This window comes from Fusarium venenatum, assembly GCF_020744135.1.
Source record: "Fusarium venenatum strain MPI-CAGE-CH-0201 chromosome Unknown EDB82scaffold_1, whole genome shotgun sequence".
NCBI lineage: Eukaryota > Fungi > Ascomycota > Sordariomycetes > Hypocreales > Nectriaceae > Fusarium > Fusarium venenatum.
The window spans coordinates 825,863-846,896 of NW_027072129.1; the positions used below are offsets into that span (position 1 = coordinate 825,863).

Below are 21,034 nucleotides of genomic sequence, written 5' to 3' on the forward strand. Positions count from 1 at the left end.
TACTCGCTCGCCTTTTGATGTACAGGTAAACAACCTCCTCCACGTGAGGCAGTATGGTTCACCCCTTTTATTCTCTCCACAGTTGCCTAGCACATGCATGGTGATATGCACAGTACTGTCAGCCAGGCACAGAAACACTCGCTGTAACAGAGAAAAAGGGCAAAGCCATTATTGTTGATTTGATTAAAATAACTTCATGTCTCAGATTGAGATAAAAAAGCATCAACATTAGAGCCTCAACTTAAAGCGCTGTAGCCGCCATTAAAGTGCAGTGAAAACAAGGTCCAAAGGGGCGAATTGACGCCCAACGAACCTTGGTGTCGCGTGCGTACCGTTCGAGCTTTTTGCTTTTTTTGTGAGGTGCGGGCTGCTCTGTTTTTTCGTTGGCGCTCTCTGCCGCTGCCGCTCGCTAAAGTGTTGACGCCCAGGCCCTCTGCTCGCTGTGACGCCCGTGCTTTCGCTTTCGATCGCCTCCTCCATGCTTTGACTTGACTTCTCATCGTGACAACCTTTCTGACATTACCTTTGACTGTATCACTGTTCGAATTTTCCTTTTTCCAGACTGAGGAATGACAGTGTTTTTGCTCTCTAGATCACTACCTATACTACCTATATTTTGCCCTGTTTTTGGTAGTGAATGATTGCGACGTCACAACATTCGTACCTGTTGCTTTCCCACAATCAAGGCAGTGACTGCAGACATTCCGGGAATGCCACAGTCTGACTGACCATTCATTTATTCATCGAATGTACCTCTATTTTCTTTCATTCGTCATCTTGACTGTGCTGAGCTGAGGTCTACTCGACGTTTGGTGAAGCGCTGCAGTAAAGGAAAGTACTGCTAACGCCCGACCCGCTGACTCGACCGATTCGACTTGACCTGACCGGATTTGATTGATTACATGATCCATCTCGACTCCTCCACCTCCATCAATCCTTCTTTCACCCTTTTGCTCCCCCAAAACGCTCCAGTCCTGCGATAGCGACTGCGACTGCGCCTAGGGCATCCCTTCACCATGTTTTGGAGGTTTGGCGGTTACGCCAACATCTCCACTATCGACACAATCCTCGACAAGCCCGATTTCACTTTAGAGGAGCTGCTCGACGAGAGCGATCTGATCCAGGAGCTTAAGCAGCACAACTCAAAACTCATCGAATATTTGCGAAGCGATAACGTCCTCGACAATCTACTCGATTATGTAGTCGCTCCCAAGCTCGAGACCGTCGAGACCCCCGACGAGTCCACCGCAGAACAAGATGCCAAGGCCAAGAACCGCTTCTCCTTCTCGCGACCGCGCGCATCCTCCCGCGCCACCGACCCGGGCAACGATGAGGAAGAAGAGCAGGAAAAGAAGCGCAATCGCTACGCATTTGTAGCTTGCGAGATTCTCAGCTCCGATACCTGGTCAATCTACGAGGCTCTCGCTGACAATCGACAATTGATTCGCGGTTTTTGGAAGTTCTTGTCCCGCCCTGCCCCGCTCGATCCCCTCCAGGCGAGCTACTTTACAAAGGTCAACGAGTCTTTGTTTGAGAAGAAGACCGAGGAGATGATGGAACTTTTGACCACTCTTCCTGATGCTGTTCCCAATTTACTCAAGCATGTCGAGTGCCCCATGGTCATGGATCTGCTTCTTAAGATCATTGCCCTGGACCGTAACGATGGTGGCCAGGGTGTGGTTGAGGTATGCGCACCCCTCACCAAAATAGATGCATCTATGCTAACATTATTTTCTAGTGGCTGTACTCCAAAGACATCATCCCGAGCCTCCTCTCCTGCCTTGGCCCTGAGAACAACTGGGTTGTTCAAACCGCTGCTGGTGATTTCATCAAAGCCATCATCACCATCTCGGCCAACGCCTCCCAAAACGAGCAACAATGCATCGGTCCCAACGAGCTCACCCGTCAACTTGTCTCCAAACCATGCATCGAGCAGCTGATCGGCTACATGCTTGGCGGTGGCAATCCTTTGACTGTTGGTGTTGGCATCATTATCGAGGTCATCCGAAAGAACAACTCCGACTATGATCCCGACATGGGCACCGAATCCACCGCTGCGCCCTCAAGTCGCGATCCCATTTACCTGGGCACCCTTCTTCGTCTTTTTGCCGAGAACGTTCCCAAGTTCATGAGCCTTATCATGGATGTCCCTTCCAAGAAGGAAAAGATTGACTCAACTTTTGGTGTCAAGCTCGAGCCCCTTGGCTTTGATCGCTTTAAGACATGCGAGCTCATGGCCGAGCTGCTGCACTGCAGTAACATGGGCTTGTTGAACGAACCAGGTTCCGAAGAGATCACAGCCCAGCGAGATGTTGAACGACAACGTCTTCGTAAGGAGGGTAAGCTGGGCCCGATTAAGGAGGAGGACCACTCTGCCGACGACCTTACCATGCGAACTCCTGCACCTGAGGAGAAGCGACGCCTCGAGGTTACCAACGCAGACGATGATGGTTTCGAGGAGGTTGAGCCAAGCAAGGAAATGAGCGAGGATACCTCTCACGAGTTCGTCAAGGCCGAGGATGACATCCCGGTTGTTTCCACAACTTCGATTTCCACTAAGGATGAAGATGACTTTGTTGATGAGCCGCTCAGTCCTCCCCAGACACTCGTCAAAGTAGAGGAGACAAAGTTTGACGAGCCAGATCTGATGGTTGCGCCTTTGTCACCCACAAAGGTCAAGTCTGCTGAGTCTACATCCACGGACCCAGCAAAGGCTTCGGAAGAGAAGACTGAACCCAAGGAGGCCAGCAACAAAAAGGTCGAAGAGCAAAAGCCAAGCGATGTGAAGCAAGAAGATGCTCCTAAGGAGGACACCTCTGACTCGTCGGCCGTCTTGACTCCTGCTCTCTCTGAGCCCGAGGCTAAGACTGAGTCCAGCGATGCCTCTGCCAAGGGTGAAGAACAGCCTCGCAGCTTTTCTCCTCAACCCGAGGACACACCAGCGCCTCTCTTCTCTGCTCCGCCTGCGCCTGAATCAGGAGCCGATCACCCACCTCAGACCCCCGAGAAGCCATCGTTTGACGCCCCCAAAGCTGAAGAGGCTTCAACATCTGAGGTCAAGGAGGACGATACCAAGGACTCTAAACCCACAGAAGAGCAGCCTGCTGTTCAGAAGGAAGAGCCTGTTGTGGGAGACTTCCTCAAACATCAGTTCGTAGAGTACCGTGTTGTACCCACGATTCTTGTAAGTCATTTGCGCCACTTGTGGAATGTATTCTAACCTTGCAGAACTTCTTCTTTGGCTACCCATGGAACAACTTTTTGCACAACGTCGTCTACGACATTGTTCAACAAGTATTTAACGGCCCCATGGACCGCAGCCACAACCCCACACTGGCTGTTTCGCTGTTCGAAGCTGCCGACATCACAAGCGCCATCATCAACGGCCAAAAGGTCAGCGATGAGTCCCAGGCCAAGACCAAGACTCGTATGGGTTACATGGGTCACCTTACCCTGATTGCCGAGGAGGTTGTTAAGTTTACCGAACGTCACCCCCCGGAGCTCCTCTCGGAGACGGTCCTTGACCGGGTTATGAGCCAGGAATGGATCAGCTACGTTGAGGGATCACTCGCCGAAACTCGCGAGCGAGATAACGCCATTCTCGGAGGTGTACGACCAGAGGTTGCCATGGGCAATCGAGCCATGGGCGGAGGCAGTGGACTTGGAGGCGTCGGCCTTTCTGGATTGAGCGGAGGTTCCGGAAACAGCGGCTCCAGTGCCCTGGCTGAGGCTGGCTTGAACGGTGGCATAGAGCTCAACCAGGACAGCGGAAACGGCATCGGTCCCTTCACCATCAGCGCCGGAACACTAATGTCTGGCTTCGGCAGTAGCAGTGACGAGGAGGACGAAGATGGAGACGGAGACGAGGAAGACGTCAATTCTGAGGTGAGTGGTGCTTCTGCTGAAGATGGGGAGGAACGAGGAATCCCTGGATACCCTGGCATGACGGAAACTCTCGAGGATGTGATCATGCGTTCCCCAGAGCCTTACCGAGCCGATTCACCCGATTTCGAGGATCTACAGGATGTTACAAGAGGTTCCCCTATGGATCTGGATGGATCTGGAGGATCGGTTCGGGGATCGGCTGAGGATGAAGAGCAACAGCACGCGGAACAGGTTGAAGATGTCTCGAAGCCAGCAGACAGCATTTAGGACAATGCAGCCTACTGGGGAAGTCTTGGTCGCCCCCGCTCAAGACGTGAGACGCGAAACAGGCAAGGTCGAGTGATCCCACAACTTGACGACCTTGAAACATTCGAGGAACTTGATGTTGAGGAGATCACGAGGCAATTGTTGGCAAGGTTTTGAGGCATTTATACCAGGCGTTGTGGGATAGATTGGGTGGATGGATGGGCAAAGCAGGATTATCATGTAAGGGTCTAGAACATGGCCCAATTTTGGGATTTGTATAGAATTGTGTTTGGCAACGGAGACAAAGAGTTAGGAGTGCATGCCGCATACGAAGGAACGAAATGGAATGGGGGATCATGTTTTCGATGCCAGAGTTTTCCACGGACGCCTATCCTCATCTCATCACATCACATCTCTTAGTGTCAACTGATCACTCATGGGCACCTCGTACTGACGAGACATTTCTAGTTCCGAGCTTACACGGACCCTCTGAACAACTCTGGAGGTTCTTTGGATCCTCCATCGATTCCCCCACCACCTCCACCCCCTCCTCCGCTGAACATTCCCCCTTCTCGGGCAAGACTTCAACTAGCGGCTCGGTTGGCGATGCATCAAAAGAACAACCAAGCACAATCATCTAGCAACCACGATGATGATGATGATGAAGATGACGATAACCCCACAGATCCTTTCGCAGACACGGAAGAGGACTTTGACGATGATGACCAACCTCAAGATGATGGCCGCGGTGCTTGGTGGAGAGACGTGGTTAGAGACAGAGGAGGTAAACCAGACGGGAATGAATCAGATGATGAACGCGACGACGACGACGATGATGAGTTTGGAGATTTCGCAATGCCCGAAGACGACGCAGGTGATCAATCCGTTCTACGGCCTCAGCCTGTGAATCCCGCCAAAGAAGCTTCTACTCGCGGACTTAGTGGTTTGTGGCCTTTTGGTCTGTCAAAGGCTGAAAAGGAAAAGGAAGGGAATAAGTCGACGGTTGAGGAAGATGGAAGTTCGGCGGGTGATGACACAAAGGCGGTGGAAGTCACGGAGGCGAAGAGAAGAACGAGTATTGAGGATCCTGATGATGATGAGGTTGTTGTTTAGCGAATACCAGTGGGCTTTTCGATAGAGTTTGCTATGAGACGAGGGGCGATAATCAAGGGTGTACGATATATAGGAATTGGAATGGAATCAGAATCATGGTTTGTTGTAGGTAGAAATGCATGTAAGACGATCGATTGTGTTTGTGCCGCCCCCTTTGTGTTGAATGAAGCTACCCATGATAGCCAACATAACTGCTAGTAATAACTACCTAGGTCAAGTATTCGAGTAAAGGGTAGATTAAAGCGATGTTCTGTAACTACGTCTGTAGTGGTTTTACTTGTATCTTCAATAGGAGTTCATTCCTGACTCGCTCCGTAAGACCAAGCTTTCAGACTTGAGCTCAAGAGTGAGCACTAAACAAGAGAATGGATACCGCCTAGCTAATCTCGCTTATAGCCTTATTTCGCTTGTAGCCGAAGGGGAGCGTCCCGTGGTCCCGGATGAGGGAGTGGCCATTGCTGGAGCTGAGATACTTCTGTAGTAATAGTAATGTTGAACTCGGTCTACTCTTGGTCATGTTTTGATCAAAGAGTGATTGTTTACTTGGTGGATCTCTTTTCTTCTTCTTTTTGAGTCAGTTTGGTTGGGTCTTAGGCAAGGAGTTTGCTAGTTTAGTCCAGGGGTATAGACAAAGTTTTGGGTTGATGTAATTTCGGATAATTGCAGTTTGTCTAACTTTGTCGTGCACTGCCGCTTCTGGGGCTGTCTATTACCTTTTGCGTGCGAGGTGATGTTTGCGAGGCAGATTACTACGGTGATGATGTTTGCAGTTGGCCAAGACTTTGAAGCGCTGGGATTGACTAGGGTCTGGATTAAGACAACTAATTATGGTTATGGATGTGGCTGTGAGTTGGGATAAGCCTCGAGGTGCTGCTATATTTATTTGTTTCAGGTTTGATATCCCATGAATTAATTAGACATCAATCCCAAGCCACATCTGAACTGAATCTACGATAGTGATTATTGCGAAATCATGATTCACAGCCAAGATGAAACAAAAACAAGAATATGTCAAGACACGCATATTCCCCCAAATGGCACGTCATCCCCATTGAAGGATGACCCCAACTGACCTCTCTATTCGCTCTCGAGTCTGGTCACCGGTACCTCGTTCCTCGTCACAGTCTGGGCATTCTCTGGGGTACCCTGTACGAATGTTTGCTGCTATTGGTTAAGAGGATCTTGGGGGCTAGAGATGGGCTGTGTCCGGATTCAGGATTCAAGGTTAACGATGGATGAAGGATTGGGAGAGAGGAGATACATGGATGCAGAGAGATGTCATTAAATTATGGGTTGGTTTATAAGAATCATGGTGCTCTTTCGTTTTGGGAGAATGGGACTTTGGTTATCATGTATTGATTAATTTTATGAACAATTAATTGTACAGTATGCATCAATAACCATCGACAGTATCAATCTCCAACATGTCGTCCCAACGTCCAAACCTTCAGGTCATGACAAATCTCGAGTCTGCTCAACCTCAAGACCATCTCATCCAAGCAATCGCATCAACCCTTTCCATTCCCCTCGACGATATCCTTCTATTCGATTCCTTCGCCGAATTAGGCGGCGATCAAGACACCGCACAACAAGTCTGTCTCGCTTGTCGAAGCAAGGGTTTGGATGTTAGCGGCAAAGACATCCTGACTTGTCCTACTCTAGCCGAGCTACAGACGCGCATTACGCCGCGCGGGTTGAGTATTTCCTCATGCAGCGACGACTCGGGAGGTACTTTTTCGAGTGATGAGTTGTCCGACAACAGCAACACGCAGGGAGAAACAGAAGAAACAACAAGCGGCGGTAGGGCTGCAGGGGCTGTGGAGTCTAATTTGTCGAGCTTACGGCTGTCATTTCCCACCGTCAGCGACCGCCTAGCCTGCTGCTACATGGTCCTTACCCCCAGAGCAGGCCCATTTGACGGTCAATCAGTAGCTCTTATTAGGATCGACTCTGTCTCTGGGTTTTCATCAGAAAACAACACTCTATCAGCAAACGAGTTCCATCTCGCAAAGTCGCAGATTTCTCTCTTGCGTATGGAACACGACCCCAAAATCTGGATCCCAATTGATCACTCCCAAAACAAAAGGGCGCTGCAAACATGGGTGCAGAATATGGATTCGCTTACTTACAAGGAGGTCATGAAGCTTCAGATTCCCGCACGTCGCAGTCGTGTCATCACGAGAAGGAGGAGTAACTTGTCGCCTATGGATATCCATGAATTGGAAGGGTTTTCTCTTTCGCCTATGCAACAACTTTATTTGCAGGGTAATGGCGACACAATTGAGGGGACGTGGACGAGGAGTGCTATTCTCAATGTTCAAGGCGGTGCGGAACCGGTTGATGTTGACGCTGCTGTTGATGCAGTCGTGGCAAGACATTCCATGCTCAGAGTCAGATTTCGGCAAACTGAGGGAAAATGGGAGCAGTGTATTTTGCCTGCGGCGCCGAGTTCGTATCTACTTACGCATCATGTTGATACCCCTGAGGATGAGATACGCGACTTGATTGACGATATGGAAGCGAGCATTCATCCTACCGAAGGACCTGCTTTTGCGGCAATGTACGTCCATAACCAGGAGAGACAAATTCTGTACCTTGCAGCACACGAATTAGCTCTGGACGATGTATCGTGGAAGATTGTGCTGAGCGATTTGGACGAGCTGCTCCAAAAAGGAACCCTTTTGTCCGAAGGATCGGCATCGTTTAAGTACTGGACAAAATGTCAGGGTCGACAGATGGCACAAAGGTTATTCGAGCCAACGCTTCCTTTTGAAGTGTATTCCGCCAATTTGGAGTACTGGGCTCTCACACAAGAACTCAACACTTTTGGAAACTCATCACGAGTGTCATTCAATCTATCTCCCGAGCAAGCGTACTCTTTGGAACAATCGTCTGCTCAAGTTTTAAGAACAGATGTTTCCGACATCTTCTTGGCTGCGCTGTTACTATCCTTCTGTCAAGTATTCCCAGAGAGAAATCTACCGACGTTGTGGAAGCGAGAGAATGGAAGAGATGGCGCAGAGAGCGAGTTTAACATTTTAGAAACCGTTGGATGGTTCGCTTCACTATGTCCAATCGGCGTATCCATCGATTCAGAAACGGATTTGATTCAAGTCATTACTTTACTCAAGGACACACGCAGGGCTATACCAAGATTTGGTGTTCCATTCTTTACATCTGAATTCGCAACAAGTCAAAGCGCAGCAACGAACATCCCCCTCGAAATCGTCTTCAAGTTGGTCAACACTGCAAAACAACTCCAGCGTCAGAATGGTTTGTTTGAACCAGTCGCAGCTAAAGGCCAAATAGCAGGTCTCAAAAGCACCGCAGGACCTAATATTGGACGGATCGCTTTATTCGAAATCTCTGCGGCGTTGGGTACATCCGGAGCGCAAATCGATATTGTGTATAACAATACGTGCAGGTATCAGGATAAAATTCAGGCTTGGATTCGGACTTTTGAGTATCATGTTCACGACGCTGTTACAAGATTGAGGACTCACAAACCGCAACTTACACTCTCCGACATTCCCCTCCTTCAAACAAGTTATCAGTCTCTTGGACGTCTTTGCTCAAATCGACGTGTTAATGTCAAGGATATCGAGACGATATACCCTGTGACACCAGCTCAGCAGGAAATCCTCATCGCACAAGCGCAAAACACAGGGTCATATCACTGCCATGCTTTTTACGAGATGACTGCCCTTCAACTCCCCGTCGATGTAAATCGATTGTGTGAAGCGTGGGAAGTCATAGTGTCTAATACACCTGCTTTGAGGAGTATTTTCATCGACGCTGTTTCACGAGAGGGATTATTCGACCAAGCTGTTCTCAGAAAGATATCACCAAGTATCTTGTTCATCGAAACGACGGACCCGGATGATGCTGTGGCTACGTTGCCAGTCATGAATACACCTTTTGGAGAACCGAGACATCGTTTGGCAGTGTGTTATAACCCTATGAAGATGGTTATGAGACTTGACGCAAGCCAAGCAATCTGCGACGTAAGTACTATAAATACCATTATCTGCAAATGCTAATGATTGTACAGTTGCCGAGTCTACATCTTCTCATCGCAGAACTAACACGCGTCTTCTCCTCGCAAAACCCTCAAGACAACTCTTCTCTGAACAACACATATCTTCACCAAATCTCCTCCATCGACACAGCCTACAGTCTCGAAGTTTGGAAAACAAGTCTCTCAAACGCCAAACCCTGCATCTTTCCATCCTTATCAACAAATACCTCCCACACGTCTCCCTATGACTTTGACATCTCGCGAACTCAGATCGAATTCTTCTGCGAACAGAACAATATCGCTGCAGAGGCTATATTCCAACTTGCTTGGGCCCTTGTCCTGCGCGCATTCGTCGGTACACAAGAAGTTACATTCGGCTACCAATTCAACGCACGCGACGAAGATCTCCTTTGTGGAATTACATCTCTGGTTGGAAGTTTTGCCACGATCCTACCTTGTGTTGTAGACTTTTCTGCGTCACAGTCTTTGGAAGAATGTCTTATTTCTATGAATGAGACTTTTTCGAATGCAAAGAAGCACGATAATATCACTTTGGCGGAAATACAACATGTGTTGGGTCTGAAGGAAAAGACACTCTTCAATACTTGTCTTTACTTTCAGGCTCCGGATGATCTTGACACGGGCGATGAATTGACTGCTTCGTTGGTTACTTCTGGTCGCAAGACGGATTGTGATGTTAGTCTTACGCTGATGTTTGTCGATGAGTATCTTCGTGGGGACTTGACATCGCCATGTCTTTCTCCGACGCAGGTTCAAAGTGTTATGAACAGTTTTCACGCAGCGCTATACCACATCCTCACCAGTCCTGATAAATCCATCGTTGAAGCAGATCTTCTCACAGATAAGGACTATGCTTCCTTGGTTGTTCAAGACTGGGAATTGGTACAGCAGTCACAAAAGGTTTCTGGTTGTTTACACGATGTTGTTCTTCAGCACAGTCTTACCAGACCTAACGCTCCGGCTGTGTGTTCATGGGATGGCGATATTACATATGTTCAACTCGCAACGCTTGTACAGCGACTAAAGACATATCTCGTCAACCTCGGAGTTGGTCCCGGAACTGTTGTCCCTGTTGTTTTGGAAAAGAATCACTGGGCACCTGTTATTATCCTCGCCGTTCTTCAAGCAGGCGCTAGTTTTGCACCGCTTGATTGTCAAGACCCTGCGACCGCAAGATCAACCATTGACTACCTTAATCCACATGTCGTTCTCGCCACAGAAACTGCTTGGAAGGATTTGAGTACTCTGGCTATTAACTTGGTCATCATCAACGATACATTCTTCGCCATGCTTACACCATACGTGTCAGCTATTGGCAAGGACGTTACTCCCGACCATGCAGCATGCATCTTTGTCACGCCCAAGAAATCAAGGAGTATCTTTTTTACTCATGCTTCTCTCCTATCAACTTTTATCGCCCAAGCCCAACCCTTCAAACTCACAAGCGAAAGCCGCGTTCTACAACTCTCCGCCTTTAACGTCGATATTTCCCTTGTGGAAATCCTCGGTACACTTGTTCATGGTGGATGTGTCTGTGTTCCTCATCCTCATGACAGAGCACATGATGTAGCTGGTGCAATGGCACGTATGGATGTGACTTGGTCATACATGACAAGTCTTCTCGCGCGAAAGATCAACCCTGATTCAGTACCCAGTCTAAGAACTCTATGCTTTCGCACAAGAAGACTTGATCCAGATACGTACATGCCCTGGCTTGAGGACCATGATGTTTTGGTCGCGTATGGCGCACCGGATATTTGTCCCCTGGGCATTTCCGTGACTAAAGTCACAAAGGAGAGTAATCTCAATGTTATCTCACCACCAGTCACAGGCAGATTCTGGGTTTTGAATCCTGAGAATCCCAAGAAACTCATGCCTGTTGGTGCAATCGGCGAGTTAGCCATTGACAGTCCTCTCGCTACACCTCATCACTTCGCGTTGGATAAACCCCTCCTCGCACCAGAGACATGTTCATCACCAGATGAAAAACCTCGCGCGCGGTATCTAAAAACAGGGCATCGCGTACGTTATCTCGATGATGGAACAGTCCAATTCATTTCCAGCGTGCGCGATGAAGTCAAAGTCAGTGGATCAAACGTCGATGTCGCTCAAGTCGAACAAATCATGCGGCGCTGTCTCGGTACAGGAATCGACGTGGTAGTAGATTCTATAACTACCCGCGATTCAGGACCTTTGCTAGCTGCCTTCCTCGAACTTGGACCTCAGGCATTCCAGCAACACGAAACATTGCGGGATCTCAGTCCTGAAACGAAAGAAAAGACGTACATCGCCAAGAAAATGTTCGAAACAGCCCTTGAGAGTTCCTCTGCGAGGGATCGTCTTCCAAGATACTGTATACCCTCAGTCTTTATCCCCGTTCGGTCCTTTCCCATGTCTACCTCTCTTAAAGTCAACAGGAGAAAATTACAGCGCATGGTATCTGATCTCTCAACACATGATGTTCTACACATGTCCCGCGTTCCCAATCCAGGCGAGATCCAGCGCATTATCATCTCACAGAAACCTCTCCCCATGACTGGTCCCGAAGAAACCATGCGCGAACACTGGGCGAGCATAATCGGCATTTCCGTCTCTGCAATCAAAAGTTCCAGCAGCTTCTTCTCAGTTGGCGGAAACAAATTCCTCGCTGCTCAATTAGTCGTTACATGTCGAAAAGCAGGTCTTTACCTCTCTTTGACAGATCTTCTCAGCGGAGCAAGTCTTACAGAGATATGTCGCTCGTCAGAGTCATCTACTCGCAAACAAACTAAGATCAAAACACTTGCTGCGAAGAAACTTGATATGAGATTTGTCAAGGATGTCATTGTGCCTCAACTTCACTGCTCAAGTCCAGATGTTCTTGACTTTGCTGAAGCATCTTCGCAGCAAGTACAAGGTCTTGAGTTGGGTATGTTTAGGACACGCGCGGATATAGTCTGTCTTGCGCTTCGCTTTAATGGTCCTGTTGATCCATCTCGTCTCGAAACAGCGTGTAGATCTCTTGCGAAGATGCATGCTATCCTCAACGTGGCATTTGTCACACACGAACATCGACTGTATCAAGTCCACTGCGCTTCCTCCACGCCTCCTTTCATGACAATCTCGTGTCCCCCTGGCTCTCTCGACGACGCAACCCAAAACATCATCAAAGAGAACCAGAACTTATCATTCGATCCTACAGTCCCTGTTACAAAATTCACCTTTTTGAACAGTGATTCACAAGGCTCTTTGGTAATTCGTCTAAGCAAGACACAAACCGACGATGTATCTGCCCATCTTCTCATCCACGATCTAGCATCTCTATACGACGGCGATTCAACGCAGGATATTCCTCGGTCTTCATATCTGGATTACACGCGCGCTTCGAGGGTATCTTACCAACAAGGCCTCGAATACTGGAACTGCCAACTCGACAATGCAAAAATGACAAAGATCATCGCGTCAACCCGTCCCACCCCTCCAGCATCAGTATCCGAAATCAGAACCCTCAAACAAACAACTTCTCTAGGCCATCTCGCTCCCTACGGAATGACACCCGACGCAGCTCTCAAAGCAGCATGGGCTATTGTCCTATCTACTATCTCCAGCACCCACGACGTTCTCTTTGGCGAAGCAATCCAATGTCAATCTCCCAGTCCCGATATCATCGGTCCCATGTCCAATATTCTTCCTGTTCGTGTACAATTCCCGACAAGTCATAGTACACCTCTCGACTTGATGAACTGTATCCAACTCCAGCGCCAATCTCACGCACGCTATGAAACCTTTGGGATCCAGGAACTCGTTAGTAAATGCACGCCCTGGCGCTCCTGCACGAGATTTAGTACAATCGTACAGAACTACGTTCCTGGTTTACTAGATGGTTCTTCAACGATGAATGTCCACGGCGCGACATTTACGTATCGCATGATAGAATCCTGGACAAAAGACTTTCCAGATCTTTTCGTCAGGTCAACAGTTGAAGCGAATGATTGTGTAACCCTCGAGATCAAATACTCTGAAGAACGACTCCCTCACTCTTTCGCGCAATCATGTCTGAGTCTTCTTGTGGCAGCTTGGGAAACGCTTACACATCCTGACATGATCCATCAACCGATGGTACACTCCTCTGAAGAAATCGCCCGTTCAGAGCGCAAGATTCCCTTCCCTGCGAGGTCATCCCCTCCCGTTGAATCCCATCTCAACAGCGCGCAACGAGAGAAACTGCAAGAATCTATTGTCAGTGTATGGACGAAAGTAATAAACCCATCACCTTCCATCCCAAAGAATAAACTCCCCAGCACCCCATTCTACAGCATCTCACAAACAGTCCTCCCTGCTCACACTCTCGCTTCTGAGCTCAACAACACACTCTCTCTAAATCTCACCACAGAGGATATCATCGCTCATCCAAGCATGAACGCCCAGCTAGATCTCATAGCAGGCGCACTCCCACCCAAACACGAAAGCCTATCTTCACTCCTCCACCTAAAGACCAAACCCGCTCCAGACCGATCTCTACGCGCCAGTCTCCGCAGTTTCAAGAACAGAAACAGCATGCTGAGTCTACGAACAAGTTGGATAAAGCCCAAACGCGCCCCATCAGAAATTTCTGATGAAACACCCTCTACAATCATGGAAGAAACACCCCTATCTCCCATCCCGACAATTGTGATTCCTGAGATAGGATCATCAGATACACCTGTGAGCATAAACCATCATTTGGTTGAGCTAGATGCTGGACCAGTTTATCTAAACCCAATTCGAAGTATGAGTGATCGGAGAAGTAGCGGTGGTTCGTCAAGGATGGTTATTGATGAAGTCAGCTGTACGCCTCCGTCAAGAATGTCGACGTGGGGAAGTAAATTTGAGCTACCAAGAAAAACGTCACCTTTGGCACGAAGATGATGTGCATTTTTTCTTATTTTTTTATTTTTTTTAATGATGGATTATGATACTCATGTCACTTATTTCTTAATTATCAGATAAATAGTATGGATAGATACCAATGAAGGAAAGATACCCAATCAATCAACTCCAATTATGCTTGAGGGCCATAAGAGACTAAGTTAGTAGACCACTTTATGCTCCTTGGACTATGCTTAGGCTATTTACTTTTGTAGCCTAAAGGTCAACTTCTGCTACCCACTCGAGTCTCAATCTCATATCTTCAAAGCAGATGCCACGCCATAAATCACAAACAAATAACCTTCAAATTTAACATCACCGCTCTAATACCAACTCTACCCTTGACAATATAACAAGTTTTATACAATATCTGTCAATACGACAATCTTCTATGTCAATGCAATCGGGGTATATATAAAAAAGTCTCCATTTCCAAGTCAGCTCCCAATACAAACAACGCACGCTCAAAACATTTTGCCATTTTAAATTGCGCCAAAATCATCTCATCATGAAGCCAGGGGCTGGCTAGTGGAACTCTCCAACTCGAGGACCAAAGTAGTCGCTGCCCTCCAGAGGTTGAAGAGGACAAGCGTCATCTTCACATCCTACATAACCAACGGTGTTGCCCCACCACTTGAATTCGGTACCTTCGAGCTGGAGGGAGAAGAAGATGATGATGCCTGCAATGGCAATGCCGCAAGACCAAGCTGCTGAGAGCACAAAGTTGTACTGTAGAATGTTAGTAGATCCCAATAAAAGTGACAGGGACAACTTACTTTAGACCACAAGCCGAGGTAGCGCGACTTGAGATAAATCCAGGAAAAGTATGCAATAGGCACTGAAGGCCAGACATATGACATGTTGTAAGGAGCCCAAACAATACCTCCGTACATGATAGCCACGGGGTGAATCTGTCGGGTCCAGGTCCAGTGAGGAAACCTGTTGTTGATCGCCCAGACAGCAAGCACAACGACCACACCCAGTGGGAAACCAATCAAGACCTCAGTGTAAAGTCCGTCCTTGCCAAAGATCTTGCTGGGACCGACAGTACCCCAGAGGACAGAGGCAGTGAAGAAAGTGTTGACACTGGGGCATGTCATCTTCCATCGAGCATCCTCGGTACAAACACCAGGGATTTGTGTCATTTGGAAGTTGAGAACACCAACGCAAACAAAGGTGCTGATAAAGGTGGCAATGATCTGAGCAAAGAAGGTGTGTCGCGGTGGGATCTTGACGTAGTGAGCAAGCTTCAGATCGTTGGAGAACATGACAGCGTGAGCACAAGTAACATAGCCGAACGACTTGAAGTAGTTCATGGCCAACGCATTACCCTCAACGAAGGATCCTCCAATGAACTCGGCAAGGACAGTCAAAGTGACCTCGATACCAGTCATGGCCTTGATGATTCCGACAGGAATGACAAAGACCAAGCAAAGGGCAAGACCGTAAAAGATGACGCCAGGAGAAGTGTGCGTATCCCAGCCAGCGATACCAGAAACACCGAATGCCATAGCACAGAGAAGGCAAACCATGTACCACCACTCGGGAACTTCACGGTAAGCCTTCATCAGGCGAGTGTGAACGTCAAGATCGTGAACCTCCTCGGCACGCTTCGACTTCTTCCTCATGCTGTTAAACAGACCCTTGAAACCAGTGACGATTTCGCGGCGATGGAACAGAAGGGCGTAAGTAAGAGTCGATGTGTAGATGCCAAAGAAAAAGATGTAGATGACAACGTTGCCAGCACCAAGGAAGGGGGGCGAATAGTCCTCATACTTGTCCGAGTCAAACAGGCCGCGATCGTTGATGGCTCGAGTGACGTTGTACAGCTGACCCCAGCGGTCATAGACACGGTTGCTGTTGATGGGAAGGTATCCAGTGTTGTAAATGTTGGAGTACCAGAGACCAAGGACCACCCACATAGAAATGAAAGCGCCAACGAATCGGTTAAAAGTACTGAAGAATGGAACCATGAGAGGATCGGCAGAGTCCCACAGAAGAACGTTCCAATCCCAGGTAGGGAATGGGTTAATGCCAAGACCGTTGTTAAACCCAGTAATGGTGTTGAGATCACGGTTGTAGGGGTCAATCCAGGACATCCAGCTAAAGTTGGAGAGAGAGGTCCAGATGTAGTTGGGGAACCAGAACCACACAAACATGGCACCAAACATGACGTAGAAGAACTTGATGCGAGAAACGCGCCAGATCTTGGCAAAGGGTCCTTGTACCGCAGAGTTGTTGTCAGTGTGGAAAGCCGAGTTGAGCGCAATAGTAACCAGGGAAGCGGGCCAGACGCAGTACGAAGGATAAACGAGGAATCGACGGCAGACACCAGCCATTCCGTAACCGATGAAGTTGGTGCTCAGCGCAATCAGAATCTGGTAGGCAAAGTGGGAAGCATATGGTTGGTTAAAGTACTGTGGGAGGTACTGAACCCAGATGATCAAGTTGGTGTACGGGGTGTTGTACGCAACGTTGGCCATGATGGTAATAAGCATATGCTCCTTTTTGGAAAAGGGACCTGGGTTGAGAGAATGGCGCACTCCAAAGAGAGTGATGCCATAGTCAGGTAGCCACCTTTCGCAACCTTTGCCAATCGGATATGAGAGCAGCTGAGCGACGTTGGCCATGATTCGAATGGCAGGCTGTCGGATATCGAAGAGCTGGTTGGTGAAAGCCAGGAGCATGGAGAAGATGAGGCCAATAGCCCAACTTCGGATTGTTGAAGAAGGAATCGACGTGTCATCCTTGTTCTCGACGACGGCACGAACTTCGGCGTAGGGGCTGTTGTTGGTGATGAGGGCGGCCTCGAGCTTCATCTCCTGTACCAAATTCTCGTGTTTCTCGGGGTTGGTGAATAGTTCATCGTTTTCGAGGAAGGACTTGATCTTTTGGATGACGGTGAGCGGGAAGTTGGGATCCTTTTCGTGGATGCGGTAGACACGAGCCATTATGTGGCGCACATCTTCGAGTGTGTACTTTGAAGCAAGCTCGCGAGCCTCGAGCAAGTCGTCTTCTGTAACGTGAAGGTCCTGCTCGGTGGTGTGGTAATCGCGCATGTCATCCTGATCATAGGAGAAGGACTGTCGGCCTATGCGTTAGTCTGATTGATGCGTGGTAAAGGCGTGGGTGTTTATGAATGATGCAAAGTAGCGCAAAGCAGTGCAACTCACCTCGTCATACTCGGAAGCCGAATCGCCGGCGATGGGAAGTTGAGTCGGGGGGAGCGGCTCAAGAGGGATCTCTTGAGCCTCGGAAGAGGAGGGCCTCTTCTCGTTGTCGGCCATGGCCAAGGGGCCTCTTTCAGGCGATAGGGCGTTCTATTCCTCCAGTTTCACTACCCGTGACAATTTCCCTCGGCCTGTGGTCGCTCTTTCTGCGTGTCGAATCGATTGCGCTGAAGTAATTAATGAGGTGTCGGTGGTGGTCAAGCGACAGAGTTTGATAAAGTAATTCGAATCGCGTCAATGAAGCCGAAATGGGGCCAAAGTATTCGTGATGGTCGATTGTGTTGGTTGACAGGAACAAGAGAGTGACAATGGCGCGAGGGAAAACAGGATCCAAGGTAGAGAGTACGAGAAGCGCAACGACGGAGGAGGCCGGTGGTTGAGTACAGTTCTGGTTACCAGTGGGTGCGTGAGTGGTCAGGACAAATCGAATCTAGGCGAGGCGAGGAGTCTAGACAGAATGGGTTGTACAGAGAGAGAGCACTGTAGAGTAGACCAATGTACTGTGCTGTAGGTACGCGTGCGTGGCGCAGCCGTCGGAGATGGGATTGGTAATGTCTCAAGCTATCGTGTCGCAAAGGAGAAGCAGGGACAATATTTGAGGAGAAGAAGAGAGGATGAGAATCGGAGTCCGATTTGGAGTTGAGTCGAGACGATACGAGATGAGAACAAAAAGGAAGGAGAGAAATGACGGATAATGCAATGGAAGGTGCCTCTGTATCGCCTGTACCTGTACTGTATTCACTCACAGTGAGTGGCGGGCCCTTTTGTGATCTTTGGTAGGTCAAGATTTTATTATGGATACTATTTGGGGATCTCTATTGGTCAAACTCAAACTGGGGGGGCTTCCCTTACGAAGGAACCTGAATGCCCCCAAAAAAAGGCTCGGGCTCGGAACTAGGGAGCCGGTAGCCCAAAAGCAAGCAACCCAACGGCAAAGACGGCAGGTTTGTTGCCGCGGGACTTGTTTACAGTTTATTTACAGTTTACAGTGAGTACGGTGAGTACCTACAGCGATTGAGTACCTGTAGCAACTGAATAGGTTAATTTAACAATAAACAATGCCTACCATAAAATGCTTAAGAGTACTCAATACACTAGCATATCTTGTCGAAAGAGTTCCTTGTTGTCCTCACACTTGGCATCAACTACGAATAAGGCGACAGGAATCAGTCACTACTAGAGTACATGTACATTCCTTGGCCTTTGGTCCCCTTCTCCATGTCTTGGCATTGTGGGACAGGACAGAACTGAATTCAACAGCCACGCACCACCACCACTAGCCTAGTTCCATTAATATCCCCAGCTTCTAGATTTGATCAAGCAATTATTATTACTTGATGGCAATCTGTCAAACAATAATTCAGCATGTTCACCGTACTCATTCATATGATAATCATATAAATACCCCAGATATCCCCCTTCTTCAGCCCTGTCAGTGTTGTCTGACTGACTCCATGTCCCGGTACGTACCGCTTCTCGGAAGTGACGGCACGGCTACCGGCCTGTCTCGTCTCGGCGTTGTCCTCTCTCTCTTCTTCTCTGCCCACGTCAAAGGTCAAGGCCGATTACCCGGACTCTCTCCAAATCTACAGTGCACTTGTAACCTTGACGAAACATGTTCTGCGATTATCATTGGCTGAACCGGAATATCCCACGAATTGATCTCTGTTTTGATCGTCAACCACTTCAGAGTCAAGATGCAATAATGCGGTTATCGGCACAACACGACACGACATGCAGTAGATGTAAACAATTGAATCCACTGTCAGGCTTTATTTATTACTCGTAGCAATGTTGTTACTGCTTCGTGTTGAGTTGCGTATTCGTGAGGTAGTATTGACTATCGACTATATGCTACCCTGCGTGACTATGGATGACACCAAGAACCATCTGCCATGAATTGACGTCTTGGCAATTGTTCAGCCGAGACCTGGCTGTAGATCTAGCAGGCATTTTGTTGATTCGGCCTCTACCGCACTGTACTGCAACGGTACTTTCCCTTGTTAGTCAGCTGGTATAGGGTAGTTGCAGATGAAATGAACATCATCGTGTGTAAATCTCTTATTTGGCTACTAAAGCATAAAAGATGAAATCAGTAGGTCAGTTTATGCTTCTTAGAATTAGAGTTCTTAGGTTGTTTATTTTTTAAAGCCTGGGAGCCAACCGTTCGTTACCCACTAGTTACAACATGACGGCTCTTTGTTAGTCGGCTGGTGCAGAAGGGCCGAAAATGAAATGGACATTATTCTATATGATACACAATTACCTAAACCCAGAAGACAAAGACCAACTCCTTAATATGGCTACCTTACAAAGACTTGAGAATACCATCAACATTAACAAAAGACAACTCCCTGTACGTATCGTACCAAACCTTGTCAGCAAAGGCTTGTCCCTCCTTGGTATGCAAGAACTTGGTGTAACTAAACAACTTGTCAGTCTTCATCGCTCCAAAAAATAAGTATATCAGGTACTCACTGGTGAATCCGCCAATCCATGACATACGAGCCATGGCTCTCCTTCCCCATCACAACACCAGCTTGAACAAGAGTACTTGCACCCTGCTCCAAGCTCCGCGCAACAAGCCACTTCATCACAGCGAAGATTCGCCGCATCACAAAGTTGCCCTGCTGCTGAAGATCCGTGTTTCCTACCAGACCTGGATCGACGAGATTGACAATCACATCATCAGAACTCAAACGCTCAGCAAGTTTGTAAACCCAAAAGTGCGCGAGAGCTTTTTGCTTGGCGTATGAGGGTACGGGGTTAATACCGCCAGAAAACTTGCTTTCATCGTCGTAGTGCGCCAGGACATTATCATCGTCAGCGTTGGGAAACTCAGCCATCAGGGAAGTCCCCGAATTGACAATTGTAAGACGTCCAGGTTGACCAGCGGGGGCTTTTTGCTTGAGTGTGGGAAGAAGAAGAGTTGCGAGCAGAACAGTGGATAAATAGTTGACCTGGAACGAAGACTCATGACCTTCAGGACTAAGCTCAAATCTAGTCCATTGAGTTCCAGCGTTCAAGATGACGGAATCAATTCGATTGAGAGTTTTGCACTTGTCGGCAAAATCTTGAACACTCTTGTGAGAGAGCATGTCGACTTGCCAGACGAGAATCTCAGCTGTGGAGTACTGTGTGCGGAGTTTGGCAGCGGCGGATTCACCCTTTGAGAGAGATCGAACTGCGATGATGAGACGTTTGAGATTTAGGGAGAGAAGTTTCTCTGCTGTGGCGTAGCCGATGCCTGTGTTTGCGCCGGTGATGATGATTGTGCTTTCTGAGAGGGACAGGTCCTTGGGTACGGGGACTGGCTTTGTGAATTGAGAACCGAGAAAGTGGTAGTCGTCGGCGACAAGATCAAGAGACTTGGGAGCCATTATGATGTACTGGACTTATATAAAATGTATTAAAATGTTACAATGGTAGTATTGCTAAAGCTGATGTTTGTATTGATAAGCTATACATCCTCAATGATGTAGAGATTGTACTCTTTTATGTCTTTTGCGACGGAGAATTAAACAATTAAGCATATTCGCAATACACCCGAAAAGGAAAACAATAACACGAAGCTGTTAAATCCGAGCCGTTAGACGTTGCATCGTCGTGGATCATCTACAAGCCCGTTGGAGTA

The 21,034-nt window shown here is 48.1% G+C and overlaps 4 protein-coding genes across 4 annotated transcripts; 2 read left to right on the forward strand and 2 right to left on the reverse strand.

Moving 5' to 3' along the window:
• Positions 1-1,016: 1,016 nt before the first annotated feature.
• EDB82DRAFT_519072 (SIT4 phosphatase-associated protein-domain-containing protein) lies at positions 1,017-5,244 on the forward strand (the record flags this gene model as incomplete). Its single annotated transcript, XM_025732279.2, has 4 exons — positions 1,017-1,685; positions 1,739-3,184; positions 3,229-4,116; positions 4,600-5,244. The coding sequence occupies 4 exons, from the start codon at positions 1,017-1,019 to the stop codon at positions 5,242-5,244; spliced, it is 3,648 nt and encodes a 1,215-aa protein (XP_025591219.2).
• Positions 5,245-6,596: 1,352 nt separating this feature from the next.
• On the forward strand, positions 6,597-14,295 carry EDB82DRAFT_439251 (uncharacterized protein). Its single transcript, XM_025732276.2, has 2 exons — positions 6,597-9,248; positions 9,296-14,295. The coding sequence occupies exons 1-2, from the start codon at positions 6,669-6,671 to the stop codon at positions 14,168-14,170; spliced, it is 7,455 nt and encodes a 2,484-aa protein (XP_025591217.1). The 5' UTR covers positions 6,597-6,668; the 3' UTR covers positions 14,171-14,295.
• A 137-nt stretch (positions 14,296-14,432) lies between these two features.
• Positions 14,433-17,624, reverse strand: EDB82DRAFT_3056 (OPT oligopeptide transporter protein-domain-containing protein). Its single transcript, XM_025732275.2, has 3 exons — positions 17,344-17,624; positions 14,947-17,253; positions 14,433-14,899 (listed from the first exon to the last, which is right to left on the reverse strand). Exons 1-3 carry the CDS (start codon positions 17,455-17,457, stop codon positions 14,696-14,698), a joined length of 2,625 nt encoding a protein of 874 aa, XP_025591216.2. The 5' UTR covers positions 17,458-17,624; the 3' UTR covers positions 14,433-14,695.
• Positions 17,625-19,475: 1,851 nt separating this feature from the next.
• On the reverse strand, positions 19,476-21,030 carry EDB82DRAFT_482398 (uncharacterized protein). Its single transcript, XM_025732274.2, has 2 exons — positions 19,879-21,030; positions 19,476-19,823 (listed from the first exon to the last, which is right to left on the reverse strand). The coding sequence occupies exons 1-2, from the start codon at positions 20,778-20,780 to the stop codon at positions 19,709-19,711; spliced, it is 1,017 nt and encodes a 338-aa protein (XP_025591215.1). The 5' UTR covers positions 20,781-21,030; the 3' UTR covers positions 19,476-19,708.
• Between the last annotated feature and the right edge of the window lie 4 nt (positions 21,031-21,034).

Excerpts from the sequence above, each read along its gene's own strand:
- EDB82DRAFT_439251 (XM_025732276.2), top strand. The coding sequence starts at position 6,669 with ATGTCGTCCCAACGTCCAAACCTTCAGGTCATGACAAATCTCGAGTCT. Across the intron at positions 9,249-9,295 it reads CAAGCCAAGCAATCTGCGAC|TTGCCGAGTCTACATCTTCT; the intron begins GTAAGTACTATA and ends ATGATTGTACAG.
- EDB82DRAFT_482398 (XM_025732274.2), bottom strand. The coding sequence starts at position 20,780 with ATGGCTCCCAAGTCTCTTGATCTTGTCGCCGACGACTACCACTTTCTC. Across the intron at positions 19,824-19,878 it reads ATGGATTGGCGGATTCACCA|TTACACCAAGTTCTTGCATA; the intron begins GTGAGTACCTGA and ends CAAGTTGTTTAG.
- EDB82DRAFT_3056 (XM_025732275.2), bottom strand. The coding sequence starts at position 17,457 with ATGGCCGACAACGAGAAGAGGCCCTCCTCTTCCGAGGCTCAAGAGATC. Across the intron at positions 17,254-17,343 it reads CGGCTTCCGAGTATGACGAG|TCCTTCTCCTATGATCAGGA; the intron begins GTGAGTTGCACT and ends ATAGGCCGACAG. Across the intron at positions 14,900-14,946 it reads ACCTCGGCTTGTGGTCTAAA|TACAACTTTGTGCTCTCAGC; the intron begins GTAAGTTGTCCC and ends AACATTCTACAG.